The sequence below is a fragment of the Miscanthus floridulus genome, chromosome 7, assembly GCF_019320115.1.
Source record: "Miscanthus floridulus cultivar M001 chromosome 7, ASM1932011v1, whole genome shotgun sequence".
Lineage (NCBI taxonomy): Eukaryota > Viridiplantae > Streptophyta > Magnoliopsida > Poales > Poaceae > Miscanthus > Miscanthus floridulus.
In genome coordinates, this window is record NC_089586.1 from 125,424,752 (window position 1) to 125,444,187 (window position 19,436).

The 19,436-nt window shown below is 51.2% G+C and overlaps 1 protein-coding gene across 1 annotated transcript; it reads left to right on the forward strand.

Moving 5' to 3' along the window:
* Positions 1–1,046: 1,046 nt before the first annotated feature.
* LOC136467863 (protein FIP1-like) lies at positions 1,047–19,049 on the forward strand. Its single transcript, XM_066466661.1, has 14 exons — positions 1,047–1,351; positions 2,056–2,143; positions 2,347–2,455; positions 2,562–2,611; positions 2,777–2,843; positions 3,143–3,215; positions 3,725–3,780; positions 3,956–4,052; positions 15,814–15,895; positions 17,137–17,196; positions 17,324–17,383; positions 17,787–17,879; positions 17,998–18,060; positions 18,144–19,049. Exons 1-14 carry the CDS (start codon positions 1,284–1,286, stop codon positions 18,240–18,242), a joined length of 1,065 nt encoding a protein of 354 aa, XP_066322758.1. The 5' UTR covers positions 1,047–1,283; the 3' UTR covers positions 18,243–19,049.
* The last annotated feature ends 387 nt before the right edge of the window (positions 19,050–19,436 follow it).

The following is a 19,436-nucleotide window of genomic DNA, read 5'->3' on the forward strand; positions in this document are numbered from 1 at the left end:
GAAGGTAGTTAGGCCTTGGTGGCACAGGCCAGATTTGTTTAGAATTAGTCCTGTTCATGGGCTGACACTTTCTTGGTTATCTATAGCTGTAATATCTAATCTATATCTATTTTTTTTTCTAATATTAAAGAGTCAAAATTTTGCTGGCCTCCCCTGCATTCTTACACCATCCGCTCTAATCCTCAAGTTCATACCGTTCTGCACTCGTGATATACCCTAAAGCCCCAGCTTCAATGTGATGAACTCCCTTACCGAATTCAATAAGAAAAATCAAATAGAATACAGTAAGCCAATAAATTAAATACAAAATACGAATCATGCAATTTTCCGAACCATCGGAGTCTAGATCAAGGCACAAGAGGAGTGGAGAACCAAATCAAGATCATCACGAGTTAGATCGATACCAAATAGAAATTACATACCAAATCAAGACTATCATATACAAACCAGATCGAGACCAAATACGTAGCAAAACGAGGCCACCAACCATGTAGCCAAAAAAATTGAGCACAAACGCCCACGGCCTCAGCCGACGTCGCCTGCCACAGTAACCGCGAGAGCGCACCAGTCCTGCGACGTTGCCAGTCTCCTCACGGCCTGGTTGCTGCGTCCCTAGGCCCGCTGTTTGTGTCGCTGCATCATCAGCATGAGCGAGCTCCGCCGCGCGCTGCCCTGCCCATACTGGACCTGAGGAGCGGCCATGCTCACCAGTCACAGCCATGAGGCCATCCGTCGGCACAGCGGGAGCCCCGCAAGCGCGTAAAGCACAGAGAGAGCAAGAATGCGCGGTAGGTTTTAATTTCTCACGCAAAAATTAGTTCAATTTCACACAAAAAAAAATGCAGAAACATAGATTTTTTTCCGTGTTACAAACAGACCCTAATAATACATTCAGTTATCGTAATCACGGTAGATTTTGTGAGAAAATCCCAACGTGCCAAGAGGAGGTGGCCCCACCTGCAGAGTCACATCAAGCCTTTACGAGGTGGGGCCATTCCTAACCAGTTAACCACGGGATATTACGAGGCACCGCGCCGCGTCGCGTCGTCTTCTTCCTTCCGCGTGGAGCGGAGTCGAATTGAAAACGGAAGTTACCCACCGCGCAGCTCGGAAACGCCAATTCTAAATTCACCCGACACTGTAGACACACCGGCTCTGCTCCACGCGAGAATCCGAGGAGCGCTGCTAAGCTTAAGCGCTCCTGCCCTTCGGATCCGGAAGTTGGAGGGCGCGGAGGCGAGGCTTGCAAGGTCTCCCCTGCTGGCCGGCAGCGTGGGGTGGCGATGGCGCACGAGCGGGGCGCCGCCGCATCCACCCACGCCGCAGCTCCAACCTCCGTGGAAGACGCGCTGTGAGTCTGCTACCTGTGAACCCTAAGGTCTTAGTAGGCATGCCACCGGACGCTGCGACTGTGCATTTGGTGACCTTTGATCTGAAGCCCGTGGCAAATGGCAGCGCAATTTTGGTCCAGGTCGTTGATGATTAGGATTTTCGTGATGTTTGGTTTTTGTGCGGGGCGGGATCGGAAGTTTGGTGTCTCGCTGGGGCTTTGGCGTGTTGATGCCGCGTGGTCCCGAGATTTGAGCTGCGGGATTCCATACGAGTGTGGTGAATACGAGAACAGAGTTGACATGGGATCAGAGCGGCCTGCTTGTGAGATTTGCGGTTATTACTAGGATGAGTGGTGGCTGCTTGTGTTATCTGTACTACATTATTTGGGATGTTCGGCTAAGTTCTGTCAGGTTAACTTTGTAATGTGAAAGAAGGCAGGGGATTAATGTTCTAGCTGCAAGCATGCTACAGTTTGGTTGTTTGGTGTTTCATTTTTGAAAATCTTGTAGGATTTTGGCCGTTTTTTTAATTCATATCCATAACCTCTAGTTTGACTGAAGCATAGTTCCTGAAAGAATTCACATAGCTGGACATTCCTTGAACCAGGAACTTTGTGACTATAGACCGAAGTTCTATACTAACACATTTATTTATTTGCTAAATTTGTGTTAAAGCTGATGGGAAAGTTAATTTTGAAGCATGTGAAATTCTTCTGTTATCTAGGTTTATTGATTTACTACATGAAGCGCCCCTGTTGGGTCACCGGGAGCCTAGAAGCATAGTTGGTGGGACCTTGTACTGTATCTTATTGGTAAGTAGAAGTTTCTTACCCATGTTATATCGTGCCTAACAGAAGATCATCTCATATAAATAATTCTGTTTCGTGAATTATACAGAAGAACCAAAACACTGTGCATTTTGTCATCTCCATGTGGCTGTTGGATATTGACAAGACATTGCTTTACTCCTATATTCATTTTATATGATAGCTGCATTTTATTTATCTTTCTGTAGGTAGGTTTTGCTGCTGTTGCCATTTCAGCTCCATGGATATTTCTCTTCGCGCCAGATATGATCTCTCCATTGCAATGCAGCTCCAATGCTATCCTTCTCGTTCTTACAGGTTTTCTTTTTCTGTACCTGCTTCCTTTGGGTATTCTATCAACTATTTATTTGTTTCACATTATGTTTCTGGCTGTGAAGAATGGTTCACATGAAATTCAATGCAGGAATTTTTCAACAATATTGGGTTCACCAGGTCAGGAAAGTGAGATTGCAGGTATTACCACTCAAAAGGGTGTTTGACTTTGTTTTGTTTCAATCATATCTCATGCATTGGAGTCAATGCATTAGTTGTAATAATTGATTTTATCAGATGTAGTATATGCATTTTGGTGAAGAATATATTTTCAAATTAATTAATGTGTTCTACTTTTACATGCAGGGCTATTACGATTTTAGCCAGAAACTGAAGCGTATTGCTCGACTTCCATTTGCTACTATTGCTTGTGGTGAGAATCACCAACATATCTATGTGATGCTCTAGTGCTAGCATTTATCATTATTTTCTTTTGCTTATTACAAACATCAGCCACCTTGTGAACAGCCACTTCCTTTTGTTGATAAGGTATTAGAATGATCTTCTTCATTATTCATTTTCACTTTATTTATTGCTTTTATCCCTGGAGAACATAATATGAATTATGTGTATATGGTGTGTTTATTCATTTCTGTTTTTGATTTTCACACTTGTTACCTGGCAGTCAAAATGGCCACTGGGTAAGTGGTAATGGTCTCTATTTTTTTGCAGGGACTGCTTTGATGCTCTTAATCATGGTCTGGCAACCTCTTTTACAAATACTATCAATTTCACTGCTTCTAAGGTGCACCTTGCTATCTTATATAGCTTTAGTAAATTGTTTGAATTTGTCTATGCATTGCTCTATAAATAGGAGTGGACATATTCATCAGGGAAGGAAATAGAGAATGCATTTTGATTTCTTAAGATAATGTTCTAGTACCTCTACTTTTATTGTTTGTATTGTGAAGTTTCAGTTAATTTCGATGATGCTTGTAAGCTTGTATGCTTGTGACTGTTCAGATAAGCCATATTTAGACCTGTGATGTGTATGCAACATAGACCTTACAAGGAAACTGGAGGCAAAGTGCTTATGGCTTGGGATCTTCATCTAGGCAGATAATGGGTTCCCATTTTGCTTGTCTCCTATAATATGTCCCTGCTCTACTTTTAAGTCAGTAGGTTGGATTGTTGGATAAACTCGACAACAAAACCTTCTGATGGTAGTATGTTTACATTAGCTTGCGTGCAACACATGGGAATCTGTGTATGTCTAGAACATTGCAGTTAAAACCTTCTTTTCCTATAATGCAGGATTGCCATCGTAGTTGAAGTCACGTGTGCTGGATGTTTTATGGGCTTATACATATGTGAGTTGAGTTCATAATATTTATCTTTATATTCAAGAATATACGGGGGCTTAATTTTTCAGTTGGACGTACTGTTATATATCTGATTTGTGTCTGTTGCCCTTAAAATGCACGCTTCGAATCCCAGAAGATTTTGTAACATCTGTGGCATGTTTCTGTTTGTTTCCTTTTGCAGGGCACATCCACAAATACAACTCTTTGGATGGGCAGCCTGATATTTTGCGGTCATTATATTCTGCACTCCAGCCATCTAGTACTTTGGAAGATCGAAGGTACGATTGCGGCACAGAAAATATACCGAGTTTTTTCATGTTATCCGACAAGTTTCTATATTTGAACATTTGAGAAATGCCAAACTTACTCTTGTCTCAGCACACCCAAGGAATGCTTTATTTGTGCACTTTGTGGCTTATTTTCTAACATTGGAAAATGCTAGCCCCTCCGTTCCAAATTATAAGTCGCTTTGACTTTTTTGATACATCGAATTTGCTATGTATCTTGTCGGTGCAGAAAGTGACCAACTAGTGAATATTTGTAGTTTTACTGTACGTTGTGATCGGAGGTGGCCTAGCACTCAATGACACAGGATTTATACTGGTTCGGGCAACGTGCCCTACGTCCAGTCGAGGTCGGTCAGTGACTTTATTCCTGAGTCCAGGTGTTCTAAGTTTGCAGTTGGGTTACAAACGAGAGGGAGAAAGATGGGGTGTACAAGAGGTCCGGTCGGCTCCGACCGGAAGGGTCGAGAGTGACAGGAACTTCGCTATGAGCTAAGTGTTTGAGCGGGTGCTTGAGGTCCGAACCTGATGGTTCTGTGGTTGTGAGCTATCGATCTAAGGAACTTTGGCCTACTGGAATCGGTCTTAGGAACTGAGCTTGGATCCTCCTCTGTTGGAGGAAGTGCACCCCTTTTATAGATGAAGGGGACGGTTTTACAAGTGAGAGGGAAAGGGTGCGTATGCTACCGAGCCTTGTTGTCCACGCTTACCGAGCCTTGTTGCCCACACCGGCGGGTACCAGATAATGGTGGGCGCCTACAACACTGTTGATGTCACTGTAGAATATCAGATGCACACGGGAGGTCGTGCTGCCTTTTTCAGGGATGGTGGACGTCGGTACCTGCAAATACTGTTTGATGCCTAGAGGTATGTGAGGAGTCGCGCTATGTTTACCCGATACAGTAAATCCTGGTGCCCATACCGCTATCGGTGTCCAGAGACACGCGGGGGGTCTTACCGTATGGGAGTTTTAGCGGCCCCTATAATACTGTAGAGGGAGATGTCGGCGCCTACAATACTATTTGTGTCAGGGTGGCTGCAGAGTGCTGTTCCGTGCAGGGTATGGTCCCTGGTATAGTGGTTTTGACTTGTGAGCCTTGCCTTGCTTTTCTCCGCACGCCTTCTGGTTCCTTCCGAGCGGGCGTCCCCGGTCGGATGGCCCCAGTCGGCTCTGAGTGCGCCGGTCGGAGAAGTGCGGTGAGCACGGTTCCTACGAGCCCCGGTCGGAGGGACGCGGGGTCGGAGTCGGAAGTAGGGCTTGGAGCAGGCCTTTCGATCGGAGAGGCCGTCCGGAGGCGGCTGAAGCCCGAATTGAGCGCTCCGGTCGGAGAGGTGGGCCGAAGTAGCTGATGAGCGGACGTTGCTCTTCGTGGGCCTGGCCTTCCGGTCGGTTGCTGGACCGTTCCTTTGTCCTGTTGTTTTTAGACTCTTGGGCCGAGCCTTGGCGCAGAAGCCGGTCCTCGAGGGACCCTGGGTTTATGAACCTGACAGGAGCCCCCGAGCCCCCGGGTGATTCGGGTAGAATCGTCTGGGAGATTTTTGTCTTGTTGACGGGTGCGCGCGAGCGCACCCGCGGGTGTAGCCCCCGAGCCCCCGGGCGGTTCGGGCGGAATCGTCTAGGGGGTTTTGTTCTAGCGGGCGTGTGTGCGTGTTTTTAGTCTGAGATGGAATTTTGTCAACCAAGGTGTTGTTGTGCAGCCGAGGCGTTTTTAGACGCGAAGATTGGATTGAAACAGAACTTACTGATCCCGGATGCGCGCCATGGATCGGGCGAGAAAGTTAGTTTGGACGCGAGAGAGCTCACTGATCCTGGCGCCGGTGCGCGCCGTGGGATCGGGTGAGGAAGTTAGTTCGGACAGACCCTTGGCCTTGGCGCAGCCGGGGCAGCCGAGATAGTTAGTTCAGTTAGTTTTCACGCGAGTTCGGAGTCGTGGTCCCTTGATTTTTGGAGCGCAGTCGGAAATGAAGCCGTTACGAGAGTTCGGAGTCGCGGTCCCAAGCCGTAGCTGGATATCGTAGATCCTGTCGACGCGAGTTCGGGGTCGCGGTCCCTGGATTTTTTAGAGTGCAGTCGGAAATGAAGCCGTTACGCGAGTTCGGAGTCGCGGTCCCAAGCCGTAGCCGGATGTCGTAGATCCTGTCGACGCGAGTTCAGGGTCGTGGTCCCTGGATTTTTTGGAGTGCAGTCGGAAATGAAGCCGTTTACGCGAGTTTGTTGTCGCGGTCCCAAGCCGTAGCCGGATGTCGTAGATCCTGTCAACGCGAGTTCGGGGTCGTGGTCCCTGGATTTTTTGGAGTGCAGACGGAACGTAGTTAGTTAGTTAAAGATCGGACGAGGCGGTGCTCGCGGATCCTGGCGTCGGTACGTGCCGTGGGACCGGGCGAGTCGTAGTCGTGGATCTGGCGAGTTCGAGGTCGCTTCCTTGGCGTTTGTCTTGAGCCCCCGAGCCCTGTCGGGCCTTCGTGGGGGTCGATGTGAGTTATGTGCGTTACCCCATCCGGTTCCTCACAAACCGGAGGGGCTGAGTTTCGTCGCTTGTCCCGATCGCTCGGGCTCAAAGACTAGCTCGGTGAGTTCGTTAACGGGTGTGATCGAGCGGAATCCGGGTCCGTCGTTCGTGACGGGGTTGGCATAGCCCTCTTGTGACATTCCACTACTCCTATACCTGCAATCCAGTAGATGCCTAGGTCGTTCCAGAGACCGACCCGGGTGGCCTAACGGCCTCCCCTCGATGGAGATTCTGTGGGTCTGGCGAGAGGTTCAGGATCGAACGAGAAGGTTGAGATGACCCGGTCTGCCGGACCGGACTAGGGCCGCACGGTGCTCATCTACGGTTTTCTCCCCTGGCTCTGTTGGTTACTCATGTTGAATGAGGCAACCGTCGCTTCGTGACGCAACACGGAGCGTTCTGGTGCATTTCGCTGCACGTGCGATGCTTAGTTCTTGAGCCCCCGGGCGATTCAGGGCCCAAATCGTCCGGGAGGCGCGGGCGTATGGAATGAGATGCGCGTATGGATGTATGAAATGATTTATGAGGAAATAGAGGGGGTTTGATAGTGTTTACTTTGACGACTGGAGTGACGGGGCTCGGAGAGCTTCAGTCGGAAACATCCGACCGGGACCCGTGCTCGTCGTTCGTGACGGAGTCGGCATGGCCCACATGGGGCATCCCTTTGCTTCCTACCTGTGTCTTAGTAGCTGCCTCGATTGCATGAGATGGTCGGGAGCTCCATGTTCTACTAAGCATCTGTGGGTGCGACGTCCTTGAGGTACCCGTTGCGCTTACCGAAGCCGAGGGATCGGAACCGAGCGGATTCCCCTATGGTGGCGGTGTCGCCGCGGGATTCCTGGGGGGCGCAGTGGTATTTGCAGTAGTAGAAAATGTAAAAGTTAAGTTTGTGGGTGAGTCCCCGTGTGAACAGTTTTTTGTATTAATGAATACATTAGTACTGTCCCTGTGACAGAACCACGATATCCGTTCTCTATTTATATCCTAGCATAATCTTCGTTCTTATCATTTTTCTCTCGTACCTGCTCGATTGTCCCATAGGGTGCGGCCTTGGGAGTCCGGGGCGTGGCCCGCGGGGCTCGACTGCCCGTATCCGTAGGGAAAGGCGGGGTGTGTTTGGTTGGGAGTAAGAACAGAGTTACGTAGGGTAATCAAAGACATGGAATGTGTTTCTGTTCGGGGACAAAGTTGTTTATTAAAAAGAAAAGGGAGGAAATATTTAATATTGTACCCCTATGGAGCCCCCGAGCGACGTGGGCTGAAAGTGTTTCGGGCAGGGGTGCTCTTACGGGAGCATGTTTTAACTAAAAAACGGTTTAGACCAAATTTAGGGGAAAAACGACGTAGTTGTTCAATGTTCCAAGTGTTGGTGAGAGCATTGCCGTTGTTGTCCTCCAGTCGGTAGGTGCCTGGTCGGATTACTTCGATCATCATATAGGGCCCTTCCTATGGTGGAGAGAGCTTGTGTTTTTTCTTCGTTGATTGGGTCCTCCGGAGTACGAGATCGTCGACTTCGAGTATCCTTTCCCTGATCTTCCTTTCGTGGTACCTGCGGAGGGTTTGTTGGTAGCGAGCAGAGCAGGCCTCTTCGAGTAGGTCGACCATGTCTCGTTGGGCCTCCGCGGCTCGGTCGCGGTCGAAAGCCTTCACTCTTGGTGCGCCGTGGTCGAGGTCGGAGGGCAACACTGCCTCAGCTCCGTAGGCCAGGAAGAAGGGTGTGAATCCCGTGGATCGGTTTGGGGTCGTTCTTAGGCTCCAGAGGATCGCTGGAACCTCTGCTACCCATCGCCCAGCGTACTTATTGAGTCGGTTGACGATGCGTGAGTTAAGTCCTTGGAGGATCATGCCACTGGCACGTTCGACCTGACCGCTAGTTCGTGGATGTCCGACTGAAGCCCAGTCGATCCTGATACCGTATCCGTCGCTGAAGTCTAGGAACTTTTTTCGGTGAAGTTAGTCCCGTGGTCAGTGATGATACAGTTAGGAACACCGAACCGGTGGATGATGTCGAGGAAGAATTTGACTGTCTCCTCCGACCGGATGTTGGTGATGGGTTTGGCCTCTATTCACTTGGTGAATTTGTCGATCGCTACGAGTAGGTGGGTGAAACCGCCTGGGGCCTTTTTGAGGGGTCCTACCATGTCGAGGCCCCAGACCGTGAACGGCCAGGTGATGAGGATGGTTTGGAGCTCTTGTGCCGGCAAATGGGTTTGCCGAGCGTAGAACTGGCATCCTTCACACCTTCGGACGACCTCCTCCGCATCTCGTAGCGCGGTGGGCCAGTAAAAACCTTGACGGAAGGCTTTTCAGACCAGCGACCTTGGGGCCGCGTGATGCCCGCAAATGCCGGCATGGACCTCGAGGAGGAGCTGCCTCCATTGGTCGGTGGGGATACACTTCATGAGTACTCCTGATGGGCTCCGTTTGTAGAGCTCGTCGCCGAGCGCAACGAAGGTCTTTGCGCGCCGAGCGATCCGTCGGGCTTCAGTCTTTTCGGGCGGGAGAACCTCCTCGAGGAGGTAGGCGAGTAGCGGTACTCGCCAGTCGGTTTGATCGAGTGTTAGTACGGCGACGTTCGCGGGTGACGCAGAGGTACTGGGGTCGGAGCCCCCGGGCGTTGGCTGGGCATCGGGGTCGGATCCCCCGAGCGCTGGCTGAGCGTCGGGGTGTGTCCGGGTCGGACCTTCCAGGATGCGGGCGGACGGTTCGTGGATGTCGTTGATGAAGACCCCGTTTGGTGATGGATCCCGCCTGGCGGCCAGTTTTGCGAGGAAATCGGCGGCATCGTTGTCCCTTCGAGGGACGTGATGCAGTTCGATCCACTGGAATTTGTCCTCGAGCTTGCGCACCTCTTGGCAGTATGCTGTCATGAGGGGGCTTTTGCAGGAGGACTCCATGACCTGATCAACGACTAGTTCCGAGTCGCCGCGGACGTAGAGTCGCGTAGCACCGAGCTCGATGGCGATGCGGAGCCCGTTGATAAGGGCCTCGTATTCCGCGGCATTGTTTGAAGCTGAGAAGTGGAAGCGGATGGCGTAGCGGAGCCTACTCCTATCCGGGGAGATCAGAACCCCACTCCGGCCCCCGAGCCGGGCGCCATTACGGACCCGTCGAAGTACATTGTCCAGTACTCGTGGGTGACGTCCGGGGTCGGTAGCTGGACCTCCGTCCATTCGACGACAATATCCGCGAGAGCCTGAGACTTGATAGCGGTGCGGGGGCTATATCTGATGTCATGGCCCATGAGTTCAAGTGCCCACTTGGAGATTCGTCCCGCGGCGTCGCGGTTGCGGATGGTGTCTCCGAGCGGGTATGAAGTGACGACTGTGACTTCGTGGTCGGTGAAGTAGTGTAGGAGCTTCCTGGTTGCCATTAGTACGACGTATAGGAGTTTCTGCACCTGGGGGTACCGGACCTTGGGGTCGGTAAGCACTTCTCCGACGAAGTATATGGGTCGCTGTACCTTGAGCTGGTGTCCCGGTTCCTCCCTCTCGATGACCAGGGTGGCGCTCACCACATGGTTACTTGCCGCGACGTAAAGGAGGAGGGGTTCTCCTCGTTCGAGAGCGACGAGGATTGGGGCCGACGTCAGGGACGCTTTGAGGCTCTTGAGAGCCTGCTGGGCTTCCTCAGTCCAGACGAAGGCGTCCGTCTTTTTGAGGAGCTTGTAGAGTGGCATCCCCCGTTCGCCGAGCCGGGAGATGAAACGGCTTAGGGTAGCCAGGCAGCTGGTGAGCCTCTGCACGCCTTTGACATTGCATATGGGACCCATGTTGGAGATGGCTGTGATTTTCTCGGGGTTGGCCTCGATGCCGCGCTCGGATATGATGTATCCGAGCAGCTTCCCCTTCGGAACCCCGAAAACACATTTTTCGGGATTCAGCTTGATGTTGAACCTTCGGAGGTTCGCGAATGTCACGGCCAAGTTTGCGATTAGATCGCACGCTCGAGCTGTTTTGACCACTATGTCATCAACATAGATGGCGATTGTTGGTTTCGGCCGTTCGGCCTGATCAGGCTGATCGGGCGGGTCGATTTGGTCGGCGAAGCATTGCTGCATGCACCTTTGGTAGGTGGCACCAGCGTTCTTCAAGTCGAAAGGCATGGTCACGTAGCAGTACGAACCATACGGGGTGATGAACGAGGTTGCGAGTTGATCGGACTCTTTAATCGTGATCTGAGTAGGTGTCTAGACAGGAGAGGATCTCGCAACCCGAGGTGGAGTCGATTATCTGGTCTATGCGCGGCAAGGGAAAGTGATCCTTTGGACACGCCATGTTGAGGCCAGTATAGTCAACGCACATTCTCCACTTCTCGGTCTTTTTTCTGACAAGGACGGGATTGGCGAGCCAGTCGGAGTGGAAAACTTCCTTGATGAATCCGGCTGCCAAGAGCTTGGCGATTTCTTCGCCTATGGCCCTGCGCCTCTCGTCGTCGAAACGACGCAGGCGTTGCTTGGCGGGCTTTGAGCCCGGGATAAGGCGTAGTGCGTGCTCGGTGACCTCTCGTGGTATCCCCGGCATGTCAGAAGGCTGCCATACGAAGAGCTCGCATTCCTATTGGGCCGGGAGCTGGGTCCCGATTCGCACCATCTTGGCTGGGTCGGTGGGGTCGACACCCACCGCCTTGGTTTCTTCGAGCGGGTGGAAGGCCGTCGAGAAGGTCGGTTTGTTGTAGTCTGGGACTGCTGGGGTTGACGACTCCCTGAGCTGCAGGAGCTCAGATGAGTTGACGACCGCGGTGGCGAGCTCGTAGTGCTCGCGATCGCACTCGAAGGCGTGTGAGAAGGCGCTACTCATGGTGATGACGCCATTTGGTCCCGGCATCTTCAGCTTGAGGTAGGTATCTTCAGCTTGAGGTAGGTATAGTTGGGGATCGCCATGAATCTTGCGTAGCATGGCCGCCCCAAGATGGCGTGGTAGGATCCTGGAAAGTCCACCACTTCGAAGGTGAGGACGAGTGAAAGTTGGCCCGACTGCCGAACGTGACGAGCAGATCGATCTATCCGAGCGGGTATGCCTGCGCTCCCGGGATTACCCCGTGGAAGGGGGAGCCCGCCAGGCGGAGCTCCGATCGGGGGATGCGCATGGCATCGAGGGTGTCGACGTACAGGATGTTGAGGCCGCTGCCCTCGTCCATCAGCACCTTGCTGAGGCGCTTCTTGCGGACGATGGGGTCGACGACGAGCGGGTAGCGTCCCGGTCTTGCGACGTAGGAGGGATGGTCCCTCTGATCAAAAGTGATCGGGGATTCTGACCAACTGAGGAAGGAGGGGACGGCCGTCTCGACGGCGCATGCCTCCCTGTAGCGTACCTTATGCTGGCGTTTAGTCCAGATGGCATCGGACCCGCCGAAGATCATGATGCATTCTTCGGGTTCGGGGAAATCGTCTCCGTCCTTGCCTGCCGCGCCTCCCTTCTTGGCTGCCGGCTCCTTACCGTCTTCCTCCTTTGACCCGCCGACCTGTCGGAGGAAACGTTTGAGGAGCTCACACTCCTTGTAGAGGTGTTTGACGGGGTAGGCATGGTTGGGGCACGAACCATCCATGAGTTTGTTGAAGTGGTCAGGCAGTCCCTGTTGGGGCTGTTTGGCCACGCGATCGGCCGCGGCGACCAACGCGGGGCTGTCCGAACAGCGTCGATCTTTTTTGCTTCTCTTGCCCCTCTGCGTGGAGGGGCCTTCGTCCGGGTCCGTGCGCTTGGTTTTGACCTTGTCCTGGCCTCCGCCGAAGACCGCTCCGACCACCTCGCCAGAGGCGTGGTTGGTGGCGACGTCAAGCAGGTCGCGGGTGGTACGGGGTTTCAAGCAGCCAAGCTTATGGATCAGGGACTCGCAGTTCGTCCCGGAGAGGAACGCGCTGATGACGTCTGCGTTGACGACATCGGGGAGGGAGTTGTATCGTTGGGAGAACCTACGGATGTAATCCCGCAGGGACTCGTTGGGCTCCTGCTGACAGCTCTTGAGGTCCCAGGAGTTTCCCGGGCGGACGTACGTCCCCTGGAAATTCCCGACGAAGACCCTCTTGAGGTCCGTCCAGTCGCGGATGTTGTCGTGCGGAAGGAATTCAAGCCATGCCCGCACATGTTCTCCCACACAAATGGGAAGGTATTGAATGATGAAATAGTCATCATCTACTCCTCCGGCCCGACAGACGAGCCGGAAGTCTTCGAGCCAAATGCCTGGGTTGGTCTCCCCAGTGTATTTGGTGATGTTGGTGGGCGGCCGGAAATGCTGCGGGAACGGTGCTCTCCAGATACGCCGGCTGAAGGCTCGTGGTCCCGGGCCCTTAGGGTTGGGACTCCGGTCGTCTAGCCGGCGACCGCGCCTGGGGCGCGTTTCACCATTTCCCTCGATGGTTTGGCCGGGGCCCGTGTCGCCTGCTGCCGTACGGCGGACGTCGCTATCGTGTTGAGCCTGACATCGGTTGTTGATGCTGCTGCGGGGGTCCTGGTGCGGATCGGGCCGCTCATGTACCGGCGGTTGGTGTGGAGCAGGCGCCAGGTAGGACCGTGGCGCGACTGCCGCACCCTGAGCCAGGCCTGACGACTGTGACGGCGAGCGAATGGAGCGGTCCGTCCGGTGCGTCCTCGTCCCCCCGGTGGGGAGAGAGGGCACGGGTCGGAGTCGCAACGCGGAGCTTTCCACCTGTTGGACGGCGTCGGCTTCTACGAGAACCCGGAGGTTCCGGTAGACTGCGGGCTCCTAGGGGTCGGCGGGCTCGGGAACGTCGCGCAGAAACATTGCCGCAGCGGCGATGTTCTGTCCAGCCCGGGCGAATTGAGGGAGATCGTTTCCCTCGTTCATGATGTCGTGTTGGACCTGACGGGCGCGACGCCGGGTGTCGCCTGCCGGGCCATACGCACGGGGCGCAACGGGCTGTACTGACGGCGACGGTGCCGGCGGCGGCTGGCTCTGTCGTCGTTGTCGTAATTCCTCGGCATGTGCTTGCGCAGACGTGAGGGCCCCCGTACGTGGGCCCGGAGGGGTGTGAGTTTGCGCAGACTCCGTAACCACCAGCGTCTGTCCCGGAGCGTCCGCCATAGCGCACTCCCGGGACGGATGGTGGCGTGGCGCCACGTCATCGATGCTGGAACCGTCGCTCTCGCCCTCACCATCCGGGTGTCCGTGGGAAATGGCAAGAACGTAGCCTGCCATTCCCACAAACTCGGACGTGAGGGGGGATGGTGCCAGCATCCTTCGGAGCCCCCGAGCGTATGCGTCCGCGGAGGACGCGAGGCCGTAGGGGAACCGATCGTACGGTGTTTGTGGCGTGGGCGGTACATTCACACCGGGTGATTGGTGGGAGATAGTAAATAAAGGGCGAATATTAGTACGCATATTACTTACAGTGGGGTTTGAGTAGAGAGTTTGCTCGGAATGAAGCGCAGATGCCGCGTCGTTGAAGTCGCGCGTCCCGGAGTCGATGGAGGACGTCTCTCCGACGGGTGCCGGGTCGCGAGCCTCCTCGCGGAGGTGTAGTACGCCGAGCCGGTCGGCGACGAAGTTCAGGCTTTCGAAGAGGAAGGCCTGGGATGGCTCGAAGACGGGTGGAACCCGCATCCCAGCGGGTGAGAGCGCGGGAAACTCCAGCGAGCCGAAGCAAATTGTATCGCCCGAGCCCGCCACGGCGGGGGTGGCGGAAGTATGGGCCATCCGATGACCAAAAAAGTATTGAACGTACAACGTCTTCCCTACGGACGGCGCCAACTATCGGTGTAGAAAGTGACCAACTAGTGAATATTTGTAGTTTTGCTGTACGTTGTGATCGGAGGTGGCCTAGCACTCAATGACATAGGATTTATACTGATTCGGGCAACGTGCTCTACGTCCAGTCGGGGTCGGTCGGTGACTTTATTCCTTAGCCCAGGTGCCCGAAGTTTGTAGTGGGGTTACAAACGAGAGAGAGAAAGATGGGGTGTACAAGAGGTCCGGTCGGCTCCGACCGGAAGGGTCGAGAGTGACAGGAACTTCGCTATGACTAAGTGTTCGAGCGGGTGCTTGAGGTCCGAACCTGGTGGTTCTGTGGTTGTGAGCTATCGATCTAAGGAACTTTGGCCTACTGGAAACGGACTCAGGAACTGTGCTTGGATCCTCCTCTGTTGGAGGAAGCGCACCCCCTTTTATAAATGAAGTGGACGACTTTACAAGTGAGAGGGAAAGGGTGCGTATGCTACCGAGCCTTGTTGTCCACGCTTACCGAGCCTTGTTGCCCACACCGGCGGGTACCAGATAATGGTGGGCGCCTACAACACTGTTGATGTCACTGTAGAATGTCAGATGGACACGGGAGGTCGTGCTGCCTTTTTTAGGGATGGTGGACGTCGGTACCTGCAAATACTGTTTGATGCCTAAAGGTATGTGAGGAGTCGCGCTATGTTCACCCGGTACGGTAAATCCTGGTGCTCATACCGCTATCGGTGTCTAGAGACACACGGGGGGTCTTTCCATATGGGAGTTTTAGCGGCCCCTATAATACTGTAGAGGGAGATGTCGGCGTCTACAATATTGTTTGTGTCAGGGTGGTTGCAGAGTGCTGTTCCGTGCAAGGTATGGTCCCTGGTATAGTGGTTTTGACTTGTGAGCCTTGCCTTGCCTTTCTCCGCACGCCTTCTGGTTCCTTCCGAGCGGGCGTCCCCGGTCGGATGGCCTCAGTCGGCTCTGAGTGCGCCGGTCGGAGAAGTGCGGTGAGTAGTGTTCCTACGAGCCCCGGTCGGAGGGACACGGGGTCGGAGTCGGAAGTAGGGCTCGGGGCAGGCCTTCCGATCGGAGAGGCCGTCCGGAGGCGGCTGAAGCCCGAATTGAATGCTCCGATCGGAGAGGTGGGCCGATGTAGCTGATGAGCGGGCGTTGCTCTTCTTGGGCCTGGCCTTCCGATCGGTTGCTGGACCGTTCCTTTACCCTGTTGTTTTTAGACTCTTGGGCCGAGCCTTGGCGCAGAAGCCGGTCCCCAAGGGACCCTGGGTTTATGAATCCGACATATCTAGACATACGTTATTTCTAGATACATAGCAAATTCAATGTACCAAAAAAGTCAAAGTAACTTATAATTTGGAACATAGAGAATAGTATTGAACCAGCATAGCCGTATATCCATTAGAATTATTTGAAAATGATTTTCAACTCGTCTAACAGATATGACTCCAAAGTATCACAGCCATATACATGTATTGTTGAATAGTTCTCTTTCTCTTAACATACTGCCACCGCCACAGAGATTGGCTAGCTGATGTATTTTCTCTCTCTAGATATCATGACGCCCGTCTTTCTGATCAGCAGATGGCGTTACTTCAGTACCAAAGGGAGAATATTCATTATCTGAGTGAGGAGGTACATGGAAGTTTCATGCGGAATAGTTAATAGGAGCCTCGCCAAATTTCTATTTCATTTATTTATGTAAGAATAACTTTACAGAAGTATTTGTACTACATGCATTTAAATTTGATTTCTTACATTGCAAAAACATTATTTAGGCATGCAAATTATTTTTTAACTAGTAGGCAAGGCATGATAAGTACATAAGTCTTAGGATTTTATGGAAAGGACAGGCATGATCAGTGGCGGAACCAGGGGGTGGCCAGCAGGGGCCATGGCCCCCCCTGACACCATGCAAATTTGTTAACCCCATTTAGATTCCAAAGAAGATAATAAGCAACACAGTGAACCAAGAGTACTAGCATGTATGCAGCGGCCTGCAGCAACAGCCAGAGAAAAAAAGGCAGCCGATCATGTCACTCCACACATATGTGCTACATTTTTTTCACCTAGCATTAGCATACTCTATTGAGAACACTAACCTAAAAGAAGACATTTGATATTATTCTTCAAAAAGGAGAAAAATATTACAATAAATACACTGACTGATGGCTTGTATGCTACGGATCATAAATAATGCAAATGAGGTGTATGAAAGTCATTAACCCAATATAATATATGTTTAAATAAAAATTTGCAGCTATGCTAACTTTTTCACTATTTTCAAACTAGTTACCTTTGAGAATCTTAAAAATCGTGATTACAATTCTTTTTAAAAAGTATAGAATATATTTTGATGGGATCAACCATGTTTAGCCGGCCCCCCTTACTCAAAATTTCTGGTTCCGCCACTGGGCATGATGTGATGATGAAGGCTGTGATACTCAAATATACTAATAAACTTAAGGTCACATTCGTTATGTACACCATCTCTATAATACATAAGGTTGCAGCTTTCATAATATTTCTTTTCTAGAGGATGGGGTTAAGCCCGGTTTTGTATATTAAACCACAAGAAACTATACAGGGAGAGGTTAATAGACAGAAATTAGTGAAGGGTTTGTACCAAAGCTAACAGGGAAGGTCTTGCAAATTCTTTTACTCTATGAGCTTGTAGGAGAGTGATATTGATAAAACTGTTTTTCAGGACGTGTAGCTTGGCTGCTTGTTCTAAAAAGATTAGATTGTTTCCTTGTTTGAAATTTTCCAAGCAGCAATAATGAAAACTTTCATGAAGGGAATTTAAGTATTGTTTGTGCCTTCTCCATCATGCTGAATCCTTTTGTTGATTAACAATTTGTTTCTTTTCTTGAAAGGTCCTCCGCTTGCAAGAATGCTTAAGCAAATACCAGAGAACTGCTGGAACCACTCCTCAGGTTCTGTCTCTGTGCATTGCACAATGATGTTGCATGCTGTACATTGACTAGTAGTTTGATGGTTCCAGATTTAGACAGAAGGAACTCCCTAACTGTTTCAGATGGTGGCTTTTCTTTTAATCTTCAGGTTGATCTTGCCCATCTTTTAGCAACTCGTGATCAAGAACTTCGAGCACTCACTGCTGAGGTAACTATGTTTATTGAATTATTATTACTATGTTATACATTCCTCAGAAAGTATAACTTACATGGATAGTTGGATACCATGCGTATCTAGTGATTTGGGATGCAATGCTATATTACTATCATAAGCCAGGCTGCCATCTTATGTAAATTAGTAAGGGAGGTCCTCAAGAAGAGTTGTGTCTGCCTACTTTGAACTTCTTGCAGTAACTACTTACAGTAGTTTCAGCTACTAAGTGATCTGCTTCTTGCAGATGTAATAAATGTGCCTGTTGACATGCTTGGGTTATTTCTTTATAGTGTGAAAAGTGAACTGAATATGCATTAGATGACTAGATGATGCGAGAATGTAAAAAAAACAAAATTCTTGATAGAAGTAAATCAGTAATTCAGCGCTGACCATGCAGATGGATCAAGTGCACTCCGAACTTCAACTTGCCCGTGGTTTGATCGATGAAAAGGACTCAGAGATCCAGCGTATCCGTCTGAGCAACAACCAGGTATGTTGTTTAGCAATCAAGGATTCAAGGGTCTACCATAGAGTGCTGACAGATTGGGTTTATCTCGCATTTGCTTGAAAAGCACTGATTACTTTACCATAAAACACGTTCAATGCAGTATGTTGAAGAAAATGATAGGCTCAGAGCTATTCTCGGTGAATGGAGTGCTCGAGCAGCAAAGGTACTCTTCTTGCAGTGCTATTGTGTATTTATGGCATTTGTCCTTGTTCTCGTTATCATCATATCATTGAGTATATTTAACAGCTTGAACGTGCATTGGAGGCAGAACGGGTGTCAAACATCGTATTGCGGAAAAACATTGCGAAGTTTAGAGGTCATTTATACAAAGAGCAGGAGGCCTGATTTCCCGTGTCTGAGGAACATGTACATCTTCGGTGTATTATAGCTGGTTCCAGAATTTTACCTAAGACAACTGACTAAAGGCAGTCATCTCAGGAAATACTAGAATTCCAGACGATCGGCACAAATTTTGGATAGAGAAGAGCGTCTCGGTCTGGATCCATTCGAACTGAGATTGAGTACGAGATTGGCACATGATTGTTCGATGATGCATATGCGTAGTTTGATGTACATATGATCATAGGTTTGATCATGTAGAGTATGGTATTCCTCGTTATAAAAAAATTAGAGTATGATATTCCTGTGGTTGAAGACTTCTGAGTATCATGAACATGGTAGTGTCTGGTGGTGTGGTTCACAGCAGACCAGCAGAGTTTGCAGGCTCTGGTCATTCTTGGAGCTCTGCTGCAGATAGGATTTTGCACTAACTGAAGAGGCAGCTAGGAAAGAATCTTACACGAACAAGAACAAGATCGCCCCTCCAACTCCAGCTCAAATACGCAATGTGTAGTGAATGAACCCTGACTTACAGACCCAGTTGGGCCACCAGTTACAAGCTCATGGCTCATGGATCACTCAGCGCCTGAACCCAGTTTTCAGTTTGCCACCATAGTTTTCTTTTTCTGTATCCTCTATGTATGTCTTCGCAGGCTTGTTACGTATTATACGATATTCCTCTGGTTAAGGGCCTCTTTGGATCGGAGGATTGGGATACCATTTTTTTGTAGGATTCCACTTCCTAAAGACTGACGAGTGGTTATTGTCAGGGATTAATAGTAGGATACCCAAAGAGGAGCTAATAATCATCAACATTGACTCGTCCGAGCAGTCAAGAGCGCGATTACAACTCTAACCGACCCCTTGAGGGTTGGCTTCGCCTCATCCGGTCCCTGAGGGTTGGCTCGGCTTCGTCCGACATCGAGGTCGCGGGCTCCGCCTTGTCCGACCCTTGAGGGTTGGCTCCACCTCGCTCGACATCGAGGTCGAGGCGTCGCCTCGTCCGATACCGAGGCCACGGGCTCCACCTCGTCCGACCCCTGAGGGTTGGCTCCGCCTCGTCCGACACTGAGGCCGCGGACTTTGCCTCGCCCGACCCCTGAGGGTTGGCTTCACCTCGCCCGACCCCTGAGGGTTGGCTTCACCTCGCCCGACCCCTGAGGGGTGGCTCAGCCTTGCCCGACCCCGAGGCCGCGGGCT

What these genes read in the sequence shown, in the direction of transcription:
- LOC136467863 (XM_066466661.1), top strand. Translation starts at nt 1,284, where the DNA reads ATGGCGCACGAGCGGGGCGCCGCCGCATCCACCCACGCCGCAGCTCCA. An exon ending in TATCCTTCTCGTTCTTACAG is followed by an intron (nt 2,456 to 2,561) that starts GTTTTCTTTTTC and finishes AATTCAATGCAG; the next exon opens with GAATTTTTCAACAATATTGG. An exon ending in AGTACTTTGGAAGATCGAAG is followed by an intron (nt 4,053 to 15,813) that starts GTACGATTGCGG and finishes TTCTCTCTCTAG; the next exon opens with ATATCATGACGCCCGTCTTT.